General features: G+C 37.3%; 1 protein-coding gene across 1 annotated transcript in view; it reads right to left on the bottom strand.

The window, feature by feature from the left end:
- The window catches only part of CCDC172 (coiled-coil domain containing 172), a 57,569-nt gene that overhangs the window by 16,774 nt on the left and 23,293 nt on the right, over positions 1–17,502 (bottom strand). The window contains exons 6-7 of the mRNA XM_032281134.1: positions 10,843–10,944; positions 10,404–10,506 (exon numbers count right to left, since the gene is read on the bottom strand). Of these exons, the coding sequence (XP_032137025.1) occupies positions 10,404–10,506; positions 10,843–10,944 (205 nt within the window). The remainder of the gene's footprint in view (positions 1–10,403; positions 10,507–10,842; positions 10,945–17,502) is intronic.

Raw genomic sequence — 17,502 nt, 5'->3', positions numbered from 1 at the left:
TGTTCATATCCTTTGCCCACTTTTGAATGGGCTTGTTAGTTTTTTTCTTGTAAATCTGTTTTAGTTCTTTGTAAATTCTGGATATCAGCCCTTTGTCAGATGGATAAACTGCAAAAATTTTTTCCCATTCTGTTGGTTGCCGATTCACTCTAATGACTGTTTCTTTTGCTGTGCAGAAGCTGTGGAGTTTGATTAGCTCCCATTTGTCTATTTTGGCTTTTATTGTCAATGCTTTTGGTGTTTTGTTCATGAAGTCCTTGCCTACACCTATGTCCTGAATGGTTTTGCCCCGATTTTCTTCTAGGGCTTTTATGTTTAAAACATAAAACATAAAAACATAAAGACTTATGTGTAAGTCTTTAATCCATCTGGAGTTAATTTTAGTGTAAGGTGTCAGGAAGGGGTCCAGTTTCTGCTTTCTGCACATGGCTGGCCAGTTTTCCCAACACCATTTATTAAACAGGGAACCCTTTCCTCATTGCTTGTTTTTGTTTGGTTTGTCAAAAATCAGATGGTTGTAGATATGTTGTGTTGCCTCCGAGCCCCCTGTTCTGTTCCATTGGTCTATATCTCTGTTTTGGTACCAGTACCATGCTGTTTTGATTACTGTAACCTTGTAGTATAGTTTGAAGTCTGGTAGTGTGATGCCTCCCGCTTTGTTCTTTTTGCTTAGAATTTACTTGGCTATGCGGGCTCTCTTTTGGTTCCATATGAAGTTTAAGGTGGTGTTTTACAGTTCTGCGAAGAACGTCATTGGTAGCTTGATGGGCATAGCATTGAATCTGTAAATTACTTTGGGCATTATGGCCATTTTCACGATATTGATTCTTCCTAACCATGAACATGGGATGTTTCTCCATCTGTTTGTGTCCTCTCTTATTTCGTTGAGCAGTGGCTTGTAGTTCTCCTTGAAGAGGTCCTTTACGTTCCTTGTTAGTTGTATTCCCAGGTATTTTATTCTCTTTGTGGCAATTGTAAATGGCAGTTCGTTCTTGATTTGGTTCTCTTTAAGTCTGTTATTGGTGTATAAGAATGCATGTGATTTTTGCACATTGATTTTTATCCTGAGACTTTGCTGAAGTTGCTTATCGGTTTCAGGAGATTTTGGGTTGAGACGATGGGGTCTTCTAGATATACAATCATGTCGTCTGCAAATAGAGACAATTTGACTTCCTCCTTTCCTATTTAAATACCCTTTATTTCTTTTTCTTGCCTGATTGCTCTGGCTAGAACTTCTAGTACTATATTGAATAGGAGCGGTGAGAGAGGGAATCCTTGTCTAGTGCCACATTTCAAGGGGGATGCTTCCAGTTTTTGCCCATTCAGTATGATACTGGCTGTTGGTTTGTCATAAATAGCTTTTATTATTTTGAGATACGTTCCATCAATACCTAGCTGATTGAGGGTTTTTAGCATAAAGGGCTGTTGAATTTTGTCAAAGGCCTTCTCTGCATCAATTGAGATAATCATGTGGTTTTCATCTTTGGTTCTGTTTATATGGTGAATTACGTTTATAGACTTGTGTATGTTGAACCAGCCTTGCATATCCGCAATGAAGCCTACTTCATCATGGTGGATAAGCTTTTTGATGTGCTGTTGCAATCGGCTTGTCAGTATTTTATTGAAGATTTTTGCATCTATGTTCATCATGGATATTGGCCCGAAGTTTTCTTTTCTTGTTGAGTCTCTGCTGGGTTTTGGAATCAGGATGATGTTGGTCTCATAAAATGATTTGGGAAGAATTCCCTCTTTTTGTATTGTTTGGAATAGTTTCAGAAGGAATGGTACCAGCTCCTCTTTGTATGTCTGGTAGAATTCAGCTGTGAACCCATCTGGACCTGGGCTTTTTTTGGGTGGTAAGCATTTAGTCCATTTACTTTTAGGGTTAATATTGTTATGTGTGAATTTGATACTGCCATTTTGGTGCTAGCTGGCTGTTTTGCCCAGTAGTTGATGCAGACTCTTCATTGTGTTGATTCTCTTTACCATTTGGCATGTTTTTGGAGTGGCTGGTACTGCTTGTTCCTTTATATGTGTAGAGCCTCTTTCAGGAGCTCTTGTAAAGCTGGCCTGGTGGTGACGAAAGCTCTTAGTACTTGCATGTTCCCAAAGGATTTTATTTTTCCTTCACTTATGAAGCTTAGTTTGGCTGGATAGGAGATTCTGGGTTGAAAGTTCTTTTCTTTAAGGATGTAGAATATTGGCCCCCACTCTCTTCTGGCTTGTAAGATTTCTGCTGAGAGATCTGCTGTGAGTCTGATGGGCTTCCCTTTGTGGTTAACCCGACCTTTCTCTCTGGCTGCCTTTAGTATTTTCTCATTCATTTCAACCCTGGTAAATCTGACGATTATATGCCTTGGGGTTGGTCTTCTTGACGAATATCTTTGTGGTGTTCTCTGTATTTCCTGGACTTGAATGTTTGCCTGCCTTGCTAGGTTGGGGACGTTTTCCTGGATAATATCCTGAAGAGTATTTTCCAGCTTGGATTCATTCTCTTCGTCGCATTCAGGTACGCCTATCAAACGTAGATTAGGTCTTTTCACATAGTCCCACATTTCTTGGAGACTTTGTTCATTCCTTTTTACCCTTTTTTCTCCAGTCTTGCCTTCCCATTTTATTTCATTGAGTTGATCTTCGACCTCTGATATACTTTCTTCTGCTTGGTCAATTCGGCTGTTGATAATTGTGCATGCTTCACGAAGTTCTCGTGTTGTGTTTTTCAGCTCCATCAATTCACTTATATTCCTTTCTATTTCGTCCATTCTCGTCAGCATTTCATCAAATCTTTTTTCAAGGTTCTTAGTTTCTTTGCATTTGGTTAGAACATGTTCTTTAAGTTCACAGAAGTTTCTTACTACCCACCTTCTGAAGTCTGTCATCTCATTACACTCATTCTCCATCCAACCTTGTTCCCTTGCTGGTAAGGAGTTGTGATCTCCCTTTTAGGAGGAGAGGTGTTCTGGTTTCGGGTGTTTCATCCTTTTTGCGCTGGTTTCTTCCCATCTTTATGGATTTATTCACCTGTCGTCTTTGTAGTTGCTGGCTTTCAGATTGGGTCTCTGAGTGGACGTTCTGTTTGTTGATGATGAGGTTATGTCTGTTTCTTGGTTTTCCTTCTGACAGTCTGGCCCCTCTGCTGTAGGTCTGCTTAGGTCCACTCCAGGCCCTGCTTGCCTGGGGATCACCTGCAGCAGCTGCTGAACAGTAAGGGTTGTTACCAGTTTTCTTCTTCTGCTAACTTTGTCCCAGAAGGATACCCGCCAAGTGTTAATCTGATCTCTCCTTTATGAGGTGGCTCTTTGGATATACAGGGGTCAGGGAGCTGCTTGAGGAGACGGTCTCTTCTTTATAGGAGCTCAAATGCTGAGCCGTGAGCTCCGTTTTTCATTCAGAGCTGCTGGGCAGGTATGTTTAGGTCTGCTGCAGCAGAACTCATAAACTGCTTTTTGTTCCCTGGTAGTCTGTCCCAGGGATTTAGGGTTTTATGAGTTTTCATTATGCTGCTGCCTTCTTTTTTTTTCCTTCAAAGCTGCCCTGCCCAGGAAGGAGGCCGCCTAGTCACTGTCTGCCTGTAGAGGCTTTGCTGAGCTGCTGTGGGCTCCGCCCAGCTGCCGAGTGAACTTCCCTGCAGTCCTGTTTATATGGGTGTAGTTAGAATTGCCTTGGCAATGGTGGCCTGCCTCCGTTATGGCAGAGCCTCTCTGCAGTAGCAGGTTGCCTTGGCAACAGCGGGCTGCCTCAGCAATGGCGGGTTGCCTTGGCAACGGTGGGCTGCCTCAGCATTGGCTGACTACCTCCATAGTGGTGGGCTGCCTCGGTAATGGCGGACGCCCCTCCACCACAGACCTGGACAGTCCAAGGTTCAGCTGCGCTTGCTGTGAAACTCTCAATCCAGAGTGTTTCTGATTGCTGTTCTTTTGTGGGGGTGGGACCAGCCAAGCCTGATCGCCTGGCTCCCTGCCTCAGAGCCTTTTTTTTTTTTTTTTTAAGTTGGTGTTCCAGTCGCCTGTTGAAAAGGCGCTGGCCATGCAGTGACTCACTGCGCTGGCTTAAACAGCAGCACTGAGATTTGTGGCGCTTTTTTTGCCCTGGAATCTACTGTCCTGGTTCCCTGTTCAGTCCCCTTTTCAAACAGATGAATGGGCGACTTCCCGTGGCTCCAACTGCCAGCCAAAAGGGCACCTGGACCAGTGTATTGTGTACGGAGAACCGCTGCGCCAGGGCGCTGACAAAGCAGCCGCGCGTGCTGGCTGGCACAGCCACGCTGGCCAAAACAGCTCCACGCTGGCGACCTGTGGAGCTCCTCCGGCTGGGAATTTCCTAGTCTGTGGGCAATAAAAATGTGGCCTCCACTCACCCTGTGTGCTTTCACTGGGAATTGCAATCCTGGGCTGTTCCTAAATGGCCATCTTGGATCCACCCCCCATGGACTGACTTTTTAAATATTATTTCCCTATCTCTACATTAATTCATATAAAACATTTTAGTGGCATTTAATTTTAAAGTAATATCAGTATTCTTTTTTCATATATAATTTATTTCTGAAAGTGGGTGTGAAAGTTGAATGTATGACTATAGAAATATCAGTTTTCTAATTCTTCTGTCCTTCAGTCTAGGCCACCAGCAGATAGGTAAGAACCTTCACAGCTGTGTAAGGCTAGACCAGAGGAACCTGCTGAGAAAGGGCTAGAATCCCTTCCTCCAAATCCTGGATTGGTTGGGGTAGGCATCTCCTTTTACCCCATACCTTCTGTCATCTTCCCAAACCCACATCAAAAGGGGTTGATTTATAAAGATGAACATATGAAAATGAAAAAAAATTTTTATTATATCAAAGATACCAATGAATTTAGAAAATAATCACTGTAATATTTTGTATTGCTTGTATAATCAAATTATTTCAAAATTTATGGGACAAGTTACATTTATATCAGAATATAACTTTTAAAATAATCAATTGAGTCTACCATAAAAATTTCCTCTGTATTTGCTTTGAAGCTTTAATAAGTATAGTATGTGCCAAGGATTCACAAAACAAGGGATCTCTATTAGCTTGAAGGCCACATAATCAATGCTGTAGAGACACTTCTGTTAGTGAATAAATGATGAAGTTTTACCAGAAAAGATGCATAGTCAACAGAAATATTCAGCAAAATATATAGCTAGGAACAAACCTGGAATTAAATGGGGATTTTCATATTTTATAAATGTTAAAAGGGAGATAATATAGGTAGGGTACAGACACACGATTGTTTGACTAATATTTTGAAGACATTGTAGAGCTGAGATCTTGTTACTCTTGTCTACTTTGAGCTTTTTTGTTGTTGAAAACAAAGAGTAAAGATAATGTAGACTATTTTATAAATGGAACCTGGATAACCATTCTTATTACTCTACTAAATGCTGCTTATTCTAAATCATGTTACAGAAAGACTCTTGCAAGTATTTAAGAATACATTTATAAAAGTGTGTCTAATTATGAACATTTTGAAACTATCTTATACATCCCTTAATGGGAGACTGGTTACATAAATATAACATCTCCATATAATAGCATTAAAAGAATGAAAATTAGTACAAACTAAAATGAAAACATCTCCATTTTAATAAATAAGCAAACTTCAGACCAGTAAGTTTAATAATCAGGATTTTGCTAAACACACACAGACATACATATGTACATGTGTGTATACACACAAACAGAAATAAATTATGATGGGATACACATCACTTTTAACAGTAGTCATATTTGGGGTGTCAGAGCAAGGATATGGAAAGGGAGATTTTGACACTTCACATCTTTGGAGTGTTTGAATTTTTTATTCAATCAACATAGCCTATTCTCATAATTTAAATATATATATATTCGGTAAAATTCAAAATATATACATGTGTAAACATATGTATTTATCTGTGTATCCTTGAAAGAGTTTGAAAGCATGTTAATACCATACTGAGTTTATGCCTTCTTACAAATCTGAGGACCAACAGTGTGACCTCTAAGACCAACTTAACTAGATGACTTTTTCACTGAAAAAGTCACAGCACTGCTTTAGGACATGACATTAATGCATTTAGAGTCTCTCATAGCAAGTGTACATTAACTTTCATGCAGTTTACACTGCAAATATGCTCTTTGCAAAATCATACTACCTTTTGTTTTTTTCTTTTCTTTCCTTTTTTGTTGTTGTTGACCTGTTTTGTGGTGCTGAAACAAAGCCACACCATTTTTAAGTGCTCAGAATGAAAATCTCATGCTGTTGCCTATGCAGATCTATTCCCAAAACAAGCTTCCTATTGAATTAAACAAGCACAATATCAGTAACACAGGATGTACAACCATTCTAGAAAGAAGTTTTGCAGTGAAAAATGCCTAAAATGGCGGTAGTTCATGCCTGTAATCCTAGCATTTTGGGAAGTCGAGGCAGGCGGATCACCTGAGGTCAGGAGTTTGAGACCAGCCTGACCAACATGGAGAAACCCTGTCTCTACCAAAAATACAAAATTAGCCAGGCATGGTAGTTCATGCCTGTAATCCCAGCTACTCAGGAGACTGAGGCAGGAGAATCACTTGAACCTGAGAGGCAAAGGCTGTGGTGAGCCAAGATCATGACATTGCACTCCAGCCTGGGCAACAAAAGCAAAACTCTCTCAAAAAAAAAAAAAAAAAAAAAAAGAAAAGAAAAGAAAAGAAAAGAAAATGCCTGAAATGTCTGAAGTTGTCTGTTGTGTTATTATTTGAAGTAAATAAAAAGAAATCATGATCACGAATTGTGCATTTTGGTACCCTTGGTATTGGGTAATAGAAAAAAATAATGGGTTTGTGGCTGGGTGCAGTCGCTCATGCCTGTAATATCAGCACTTTGGAAAGTTGAGGCAGGTGTATCACTTAAGTCCAGGAGTTCAAGACCAGCCTGGCAAACATGATGAAACCCTGTCTCTACTAAAAATACAAAAATTAGTCAGGCGTGGTGGTGTATGCCTGTAATCCATTGCTCTGAGATACAGAGCAAGACTCTGTCTCAAATAATAAGTTTAGGGGTTTAAAGAGGCCCAATATATAACACTCTCCTGCCTGAGATCTGCCCAATCAAAAATTAAGGGAGGCAGAAGGCAAGCAAAAATGTCACATTTATTACTGAGATAGTAGATACTGGAGAATGTAGATTAAATCTGTAGGCAAGGGTTTGCTAATATCAAACCCCAGAATTAGACTGACTTAACTCACACCTTTAAATGTAGCAGTGGACCCCACAGGCTTTATCTTGTGGAGTCCAGCAATGATCAAACTTAAGGGACGGAGAAACAGAATGGAAAAACACTCTGAGGCAGGCCATGTTCCAAAGAAACAGAAAAGAAAGGGGCTTGTCCAGTTTGCCTTTCCAAATTCACTGATCAGACTGAGTCACTCCTCTCCACATTAGGATAACAGAATGAAGGACTAAGGGGAGGTCAACATGGTTAAAGCTTTTTCCACATTACAGAAAAAAACAGGAATGAAAATAATCCATTCCAAAGTGGCACTATCATAGTGGTTAGAATACACCATGTCTTTGCAAATAACACTGAAAATATATGAAGAACTTTAATCTTTTTGTAGTGAAAATTCAATTATATGTAGATTCAATTACTGGAACAAACATTTATTGAATACTATATGCCCTGGACTGTGCAAGAGATGCAAAGACTGAAGGAAAGACGAACCAGAAGTGGAGGGAGATCTGGGATTCAAAAGGGTTTAACCACTATGCTTACTGCTTTTTAAGAGTCTGATCTCTGTTACTTTTCTCCTTACACTGTTTGAAAAAAAACAGCTCAGTCATAATTACACACCTCTCTGGGAGGTTTCTGGTGAATTAACCTAACCTATGGCTTAAGTGTTAATCATAGCAATATTTTATAAGTTAGCTGCTTTAATGTGTGTTAGCTACACACTTATTCTTCAAACAGACTTTAAATAAACAAACATCTTGATATTTATAAATAGAGACAGATTATCTAAAGCAGAAACTATTAAATCATTCTGAATTTGAATCATTAAACCATTGTGAATGTAAAGGTTACCTAAAATAGAGACCACTAAACCACTGGACTCTACCTTGAGTAGAACACTGGTTCTCTACGTATAACATCAAGATAGAGTCCAACAAATAATCTGAACATGGTAGATTAAGTTTTAAAATATGAACCATAATCATTATAAAAGAATATCAATAATATAGACAAAATAAAACATGTACTAAAGTTGTCTAATGACAAAAACTAGAAACAATAAGCTCATAGAGATGAACTAATATTAAAGATTTCCTCTGTAATTGCTTTCTTACTGGTTAAAGTTTAATAAATGTAGAAGTCATAATGACCTTAATATAAAGCTGGTTCTCAACTGGGGGTGACTTTTCCATCTTCCCATTTTGCCAGGGGACATCTGGCAATGTCTGGAGACATTTTTGGTTGCCATAACTGGTGAAAGCAGAGTGCTACTATGTCTAGTGGTAGAGGACAGGGTTGCTACTAAACATCTCATGATGCATAGAACAGCCCCCCATGACAAAGAATAATCTGGCCCAAAATGTCAACAAGGCCAAGTTTGAGAAACCCTGCTATAAAAATAACATCTACTCCAGTACAAGTCAAACCTGAGAAATTAAGAGAAATGCAACTATAATGTTATTCCATATACATTTGAACACATAGAGACGGAAAAGACTATTCTATCCCAAAATTTAATAATAAATTCAACTTAGTTTTGGTCTTCATGATGAAGCTGAATAAATATCTTATCATTTTTGACATCATCGGCTTCTTGTTATTGCATTAATTTTAAGATTGATAGTCCTCTTTCCCAAAATCTTTATACTTATTACTTCGACTTTCCTCTTCATACTTGGGAAAACTTATGAAACATGCTAATTGGGAAACTAAGTGAACATATCAATGAATTAAAAATAGGAATAAATACTGGCATTTAATTTAATAACTGCTAAAATACAATGAATGGACTAAATACATAGATTGATATTTCTTTCTTTTTTTTTTTTTTTCTGAAATGGAGTTTCGCTCTTATTGCCCAGGCTGGCGTGCAATGGCTTGAACTCGGCTCACTGCAACCTCTGCCTCCTGCGTTCAAGTGATTCTCCTGCCTCAGTCTCCTGAGTAGCTGGGATTACAGCATGTGCCACCACACCCGGCTAATTTTGTATTGTTATTATTATTTTAGTAGAGATGAGATTTCTCCATGTGAGTCAGGTTGGTCTCAAACTCCTACCTCAGGTGTCCACCCACCTGGGCCTCCCAAAGTGCTGGGATTACAGGTGTGAGCCACTGCACCCGGCCTGATATTTCTATCCAAATTTCCTAAGTCATCATTTGTGAAGGAAAAAGCACTCTCTAACAGACTTCGTGTGTTTAATTTTAACCCAGAGCACATTTTTATGACTAAGTGATAGGCCCACAAAACTGGAATTCATATTGGAAGCCCTCACACTACTAACTATAATGATACTAGTGGGCATCACCATTTTTAAAAGTGTAAAAAAAAAAAGCATGAGCAGATTAATTAAAAACTCATTCTGCCTCACACAAATCACCCAAGAGATTGATATTTTATGCTTATAAAACTTAATATAAAATTAAATTGCAAATATTCTCTCACAATCTACTAAAATTATGGCCTGAGGTAATACACTGCTAATATGAAGCATGTTTTCAGCTCTGGTGGACATATTTCCTATATGATTTATGTGAAAGAAGGCTTCATTTGCTTCTTCACAGATCCAGTAATGAGGTTTCTCTACTTAGATGAAACCTAGAAAGTATAGGTACTTCTTTAAAATTAAGCCAGCAAAGGTAACATTAAATTATTAATCAAAAAATTTTAAAACTTGAGCTCTTTTCTTCTTGTGTTTATGACTATGTCATTTCAAATATCACACACTCATTATCCAAATGCAAAAAGCATCTATCTATTCCATACAGAAAATACATTTTCACTTTTTAGGAACAAAACCAGAGTGACAAATATCAAGTAAAATAGCAGACTGATTTCCCCCCCTGGAATCTAGAAAGATGAAAAACAATTTCAATGATTTTCCCCTGAAAGTTAGGAAGAACAGAAAGGAGAGTTGTCTTATATCTTGGGATGTGAAAAATAGTGAGTCTCAAGAAAAGATAAAATTAATTTCACTATTATTAATCATCAACCCAATGCATCATGAACTTATGTGTAGCACTTTCTAGCCCAAGCGTTGTCTTATTAGCATGTGACAGAAAACACAGAGAAGAAAATAGTGTCTTCACCTGGAACTTTAAATTAATAATTGATGGACTTAGCTTTATACTGAAATCTATTAAACTTAAAAAATTACCTGATTTTTTACCAAAATATAATAGGAAACTCTTACCTTAAGCATTCTGCATCATTTTGAGGCTTTTCATTAATTTTTATTTTTTCCGCCTCTAGATATTTGGTAGTACAAATGGATTCATTCTCTTCATCCTCAAAAACTAAACAATTTAAAAAATAGTTTCAATATTTTGAAAATTAAACATAAAGACTATCCACTCATAAAAACAATACTCTAATTTTTGGTGCTTGCATATACAATTTATATACTAACGATTTTTATTTTCTACTTTAACAATTAAATGTATAAAAAATCTTTTAAAAATTTGTGACATTAAAAATAACAAATCTCACACTGATTAGTGTTTTATCTACTTCTTTTTTATATCAATAATAGCACTATATCCCAGCATTATATTTTAAAATAATAATATGCCCTTACAATGCATATATAACTATATTTATCAGTAAAATAAATTAACCCATGAAGGTAATACCTTTAAGTTTTCTCTGGAGAGTAAATAATTCTTCTATCAATTCATTCTTTTGTTTCTGAAGTTCACTTAACTGGCTACTATCATGTTCCATTGACTTCATTTCTAGAAATAGATACAAAAGCATCAAAAATAAAACACTCAGAAGTAAATTTAACCAAAGAAGTAAAGGATCAGTACACTGAAAACTATAAAACATAGATAAAAAAAACTGAAGACAACACAAATAAGTAAAAAGATATCCATGTCTATGAAGTGGAAGAGTTAATATTAATCCATACTACCCAAAGTAATATACTGATTCAAAGCAATCTCCATGAAAATTCCAGTGGTATTCACAGAAATAGAAAAAAAAAATCAATCCTAAAAAGAAGTAGAAAAACAAACAAATCTATTTTAAAAGTATGTAGGCTTTGCCTTACATGTCAGCAATTATTAACATTTTCTCATGTAGTAAAAATCTAAGCAGCATATAGTTAATTTTCAGCCCCAACTGGCTTTCCATGGCCATGTAGAAACTCTTTAAGAAACTGACCAGAACTTATTAATCACCAGCTGGATACAAAAAGATAAGTTAGTAGATGATTAGTCTACCAAAAGAGAATTCAAAATATGTAATATCACTTAGTGAAATAAAGTTCCAAATAAGAAAACTATCTTTCATAACTAAAGGACATGAAAAATGACATTGCATAGTACTCACAATGTGGCTACAAGCTTTCACAATATTGCCAATGTTGTTTCTTCTACTGAAAATGCCCTTCCTCCCTTTATTCTCATGACAAATCCTAATTCACCCTGTTAGACTCATCTCCTAAATTTTCAAACATTCTTTCTCTTCTGCCATAACTTCTGGTACTCTACTTACACATTTATTGGATTGTTTCATATTCTACACGTCTCTGAGGAGTTTTTTAGGTTTTTGAAGTCTTTTGTTTCCCTTGGGTTTCAATTTTTAAAGTTATCTCTAAATTCTCTGGTTTCTTCTTCTGCAGCCTCTGATCTGCTGTTAACCTCTTCCAGGAAATTTTTCATATCAGGTACCCTTCCCTTCCCTCCCCTCCCCTCCCATTCCCTCCCTCCTTCCTTCCTTTCTTCCTTCCTTGCCTCTTCCTCCCTTCCTCTCTCTCTCTCACTCCCCTTCTTTCTTTCTTTTTCTGAGACAGTGTCTTGCTTTGTCACCCAGGCTGGAATGCAGGGGTGCGATCCGGGCTCACTGCAACTTCCACCTCCCAGGTTCAAGCAATTCTCTTACCTCAGCCTCCCAAGTAGCAGAGATTACAGGAGTCCACCCCCACACCTGGCTAATTTTTGTATTTTTAGTAGACATGGGGTTTCACCATGTTGGCCAGGCTGGTCTTGAACTCCTGACCTTGTGATCTGGCTGCCTTGGCTTCCCAAAGGGCTGGGATTACAGTTTGAGCCATGGTGTCCTGCCCAGATATTTTATTTTCTAACCTTTAGAGCCCTTTGGTTCCTTTTACAGTTTTGATATTTAATTCACATACCACATAATTCATCCTTTTAGAGTGTGCAATTCATTGGGCTTTAGTATTTTCACAGATATGTGCATCCAATTGCCATTATATAATTTTGGAACACTTCACTCCCCCACCAAAGAAATTCCATATCTGTTAGCAGTCAGTCCCAATTTCCTCTAGCTCTGCCAGCCCTAGGCAACCACTAATCCATTTTCTGTCTATACAGATTTGCCTATTCTGGACATTTCAGAACAATGGAATCATACAATATGTAGTCTTTTGCGTCTGGCTTCTATCACTTAGCATAGTGATTGCAATACAAGCCATTTGGTGGCATGTGTCAGTGTTTCATTTATTTGATGCCTAAATATAATTCCACTGTATAGCTATGCCCATATTTTGGTTTTAGATTCCTTAGCTGATTGACATTTGGGTTGTTTCCACTTTTTTGCTACTATGAATAATGCTGCTATGAACATGCATGTGCAGCCGTGTGTTGTTTGACAACAGGAATAAATTCTGAGACATAAGTCCTTACATGATTATGTTGTGAGAACGACATCAAGTGTACTCACACACACTCAGATGAGACAGCCTACTACACACATAAGCTACACTGTATAGCCTATTGCTCCTTGGTTACAAACCTATACAGCATGTTACTGTACTGAACACTGCAGGCAACTGGAACACAATAATAAGCATTTATGTATCTAAATATGTGTAAACCTAGAAAAGTACAGCAAAAACTACAGTATAAAAGATAAACAGTGGTACACTTGTGTAAGTTACTTAGCATGAATGGAGATTGTAGGACTGGAAGTTGCTTTGAGTGAGTCAGTGAGTAAGTGGTGAGTTAATTTGTAGGTCCACAGCATTACTCGACACTGCTGTAGACTTTAACAACTCTATGCTTAGGCTACACTAGGGAGTTGGGGAGGGATAACATGGGGAGAAATGCCAGATATAGGTGATGGGGATGGAGGCAGCAAACCACATTGCCATGTATGTACCTATGCAACAATCCTGCATGTTCTTTACATGTACCCCAGAACCCAAAATGCAATAAAATACATATACACATTTTTTTAAAGTTTCTTTTTTAAATAAATTAACTTTCGCTTACTGTAACATTTTAAATTAACTTTTTAAAAACATTTTTACTTATAACAACACTTAGCTTAAAACAAAAATATATTGTACAGTTGTACGAAAATATTATTTTTTCCTTCTTAAACATTTTTTGGTAAAAAACTAAGACACAAATACACACAATTAGCCTAGGCCTACACAAGGTCAGAATAATCAATACCACTATCTTTCACCTCCACATCTTGTCCTGGAAGACAAGTACCTACTGGAAGGTCCTCAGAAGCAGTAACATGGATGGAGCTGCCATTTTTTTTTTTTTTTGAAATGGAGTCTCACTCTGTCTCCCAGGCTAGAGTGCAGTGGCACAACCTCTCTTCCACATTGGATCACAAGCTCCTTGAAAACAGGAACTATGCCTCATTCATCTTTAAATTCCAATTTCTGTACAGTGCCTGATGTACTATATACAGTAGATAATAAAGCATGTTGAACAAAACTAAAATAAATCATGCAACTGACTTTAAATGTTTTTTTATTATTCACAATGTCTTTGTGCACTAGTGTAGGTAACTGAAAGTGGACAATTCAATGAAAATATGTTTACATTTATGCTTCGGCTCCCTTAACAAACAAAAGTTTAAAATATAACTATATGCTAATACTTAATAGAGGGAATCCAGGATATGATAACATAAGTTTCAAGAAATTTAAAAAGATACAATATTTTATTCATTATTAATCGATTAATCAGACATTCCATGATTTAAAAGAATCTTTGTAAAACTTAGGCAAGAATGATAGAGAAATACTGGATTTAAATATTTCTGAAATATATTTTTCTTAATCCTGACATGTTAGGCTAAATAAAAAAGGTAAGTCTAAAGATTAATCCTTTAAAGAAAAAATAAAACAAAGATGCCAATTTCTTATGAGGTTTATTAAGCAGAAAAAAAATAAACACTTTGTGGCAGAAACTTTTTTCCCACTTGTTTATTGCCTGGTAAATTTATTATTTTTATTTACAGTTTTATTGAGGTATAATTGATGTGGTAATCACTTTGTAATTTCTTCTACTGCCTTAAACCCATAATGTTCTAATCAATAGCTAGGTTTTATGGTTATAAATATTAAACCAACTAAGACAATCAAAATTAATTTACATTTTTTAACATGCGAGTTGTCTTTCTCATACGTACACTGCCAATCATTAAAGGATACTGCCAAGCAAATAAGTTGCGTAATATAATTTCTTATTTCACATCTAAGAAAAATGAATTCAACAACTGGGAGAAATGAGCAAGAGGAAAATTCTGAGAAAAACATTATGACATCATTATTTTGAAGCCAAAAGTGATGAAGTGTTTTATCTATGAATTACCAATGTTTAAAGTAACTATTCAGATATTTAACAAACAGATATATTGAATATCAATTATTCCATACTTCTAGTTTCTGAGGCCAAAAACCTTAAAATCAACTTTAACACTTCTCTTTCTGTCAATACTCCACATCAAGTCCATTATGAAATCCTGCTTGCTACCTTCAAAACATACAAGAACCTGAACACCACTTACCACTTCTATGCTGCATCCCTGATCCAACCGCTCATCATCTCTCATCTGGATTGCTGCCACCATCTTCTAGGTTTCCCTTTCTGCTTTTACCTCCCTTAAGTTCTCAATAGCAATCAAAGTAATCCTATTCAAATGTCAGACCCCTTCGCTCCTTTGCTTAAGTCCACCAATGGCTTTTGATCTCACTTCAGTAAGTCTTTAGGATGACCTACAAGGTTTTGAAAGATCTAGATTCTCGTCACCTCTCTGATCTCATGACCTCTTCTTTACTCAAAAGGGATTAGGCTCTGCTTTTTCTCAAAAATGGATGAGGCACAATCTCCCTTCAGGTGATTTGCATCAACTATTCCTTCTCTATGAAATGCTCTTCCGCCAGGTATTCATTTGGTTTATTCCCTTATCTCTTTCAGATCTTTTTCAAAAACTCACCTCATCAATGAGTCTTTCCCTGGACATCTATCTAAAACTGTACCACACACCCCACTCCAACCCCACCCCTTATCTATCTATCCTTCTTCCCTCCCTTATTTTTGTTCCACTCCCTCTCTCTCTTTCTTTCTTCTGTCTCTCATATTGGAATGTAGGCTCCACAAGGGCAGGGACTTTTTTTCTTTTCTTAGTCGCTACAGTAATACTAGGTCCTATAACAATGCCTAATACACAAAAAATGCACAATGAGTATTACTGAATGGGTGAATAAACTAAGCACATTTCAGAAATACATTTGTAAGCTAAATGTAGTTCTTCTCTCTGTGAAAGTTTATACTTTAGTGGAAGAAACAGACAGGAATCAAATAATCATACAAGTGTGTAATTACAATGCTTTGAAGAAAAAGCACAGAGGGCAATGAATTGGGAGGGTGGAGTATCACGGGAAGATTTCCTGAGGATGTAACATTTGAGCTGAGATCAGAAGAATGACTAAGTTAACTGGATCAGCGGTACCCAGCTTTTTTTGGCACCAGGGACTGTTTCTGTGGAAGACAATTTTTCCATGGTGTGGCAAGAGGGGGTGGCTTCAGGATGGTTCAATTGCATTACATTTATTGTGCACTTTATTTCTATTTTTATTACATTGTAATCTATAATGAAATAATCACACAGCTGACCATAATGCAGAATCAGTGGCAGCCCTGAGCTTGTTTGCCTGCAACTAGATGGTCCCATCTGGGGGTGATGGGTGATGGGAGGCAGTGGCAAATCATCAGGCATTAGATTCTCATAAGGAGCATGCAACCTAGATCCCTTGCATGCACAGTTCACGAGAGGGTTTACACTCCTATGAGAATGTGATCTCACTATATGCCACTGCTGATCTGACAGGAGGCAGAGCTCAGGTGGTAATGTGAGTGATGGGGAGTTGCTATGAAGACAGATGAAGCTTTGCTCGCCCACTGCTCACCTCTGGCTATGCAGCCTGGTTCCTAACAGGCCATGGACCAGTACTGGCCCAGCAGTTGAGGACCCCTATACTAGATAAAGGATAAAAAAGTATTCCAAACAGAACATAGTCAAAGATCCTGAGACAGGAGGAAGCAGGGTATAATCTAGGAACACAAAAGAGGGCAGCATGCCTTTCACACAAAGAAGCTGCTGGGTGAGACTGGAAGGTGGAGAGACACCAGAAGCTGCAGAGATGGCAAAACATGTTGAAAAGCTTGGTTTGCTATTTAAACAGAACATAACCTAAGAGGCTTAATACAAAAGTATAGTACTAATAATATCTTTTACAAAAATGGATGTTAACATTTTGGCAACTCAAGGAATAAGAACATAATCCAATCCTGTGGTTAAAAAATAATAAATCAGAGATGATGTCTGGCAGTGGGGAAAAAAACAGGGAGGAGCAGAAAATGGTTTAAAAAAAAAGAATAAAAATAGCTATGAAGTTAAAAATGGAGATTATTCAAAACCCAAAGAAATTTGCTGACTAATCATAGTTATGGGCTAAAAGCTCAGTGGGCAAGGTCAGAATGAAGAAAGAAAGAGGAGAAAAGTCAAGTGTCAGAAAATAACAGATATGGTGGCATGAATTAGAAATGGAAGAGCAAACACTGACAGGTAAGAAGACAAATGGAAACGACACTGCTCTGGGAAGTAAACAGTTCTGATGTCTGCTTAAAATTTGAACAACTTTTTTCTTCACCACCACCATCACCAAGAAGAGTCACCAGAAACAGTTTCACAGAGTAATTCTTTTGAACTGTGAAGGAACTGGTAACTATAGTATATACATTTTTCCAAGCAGGGAAAGAAGAAAGCTTCAGTATTCTTTTTGTGAAATCAACATAATACACACAGACAGATTAATCTCACATATACGGATGCAAAAATCTTAAAGATTATGTTATTAAATAGAATTCAGTAATACATTAGAAGATTAAGTGTACACAGCTAAGCAAGGTTAGTAATAGGATATCTATTAATAAAAGTCATTATGTTAAAGATTACAGTTAGAATAGCATATGAACATCTCAAAAAGGAGTTGTAGGGGGAGGGAGGGAAGAATGGTGGGG

Source organism: Sapajus apella, unplaced genomic scaffold (assembly GCF_009761245.1).
Source record: "Sapajus apella isolate SASKATOON/1434 unplaced genomic scaffold, GSC_monkey_1.0 scaffold13, whole genome shotgun sequence".
In the NCBI taxonomy this organism is placed as follows: domain Eukaryota; kingdom Metazoa; phylum Chordata; class Mammalia; order Primates; family Cebidae; genus Sapajus; species Sapajus apella.
The sequence above is the reverse complement of the archived record's forward strand: the minus strand, read 5'-3'. Positions and strand labels throughout refer to the sequence as shown.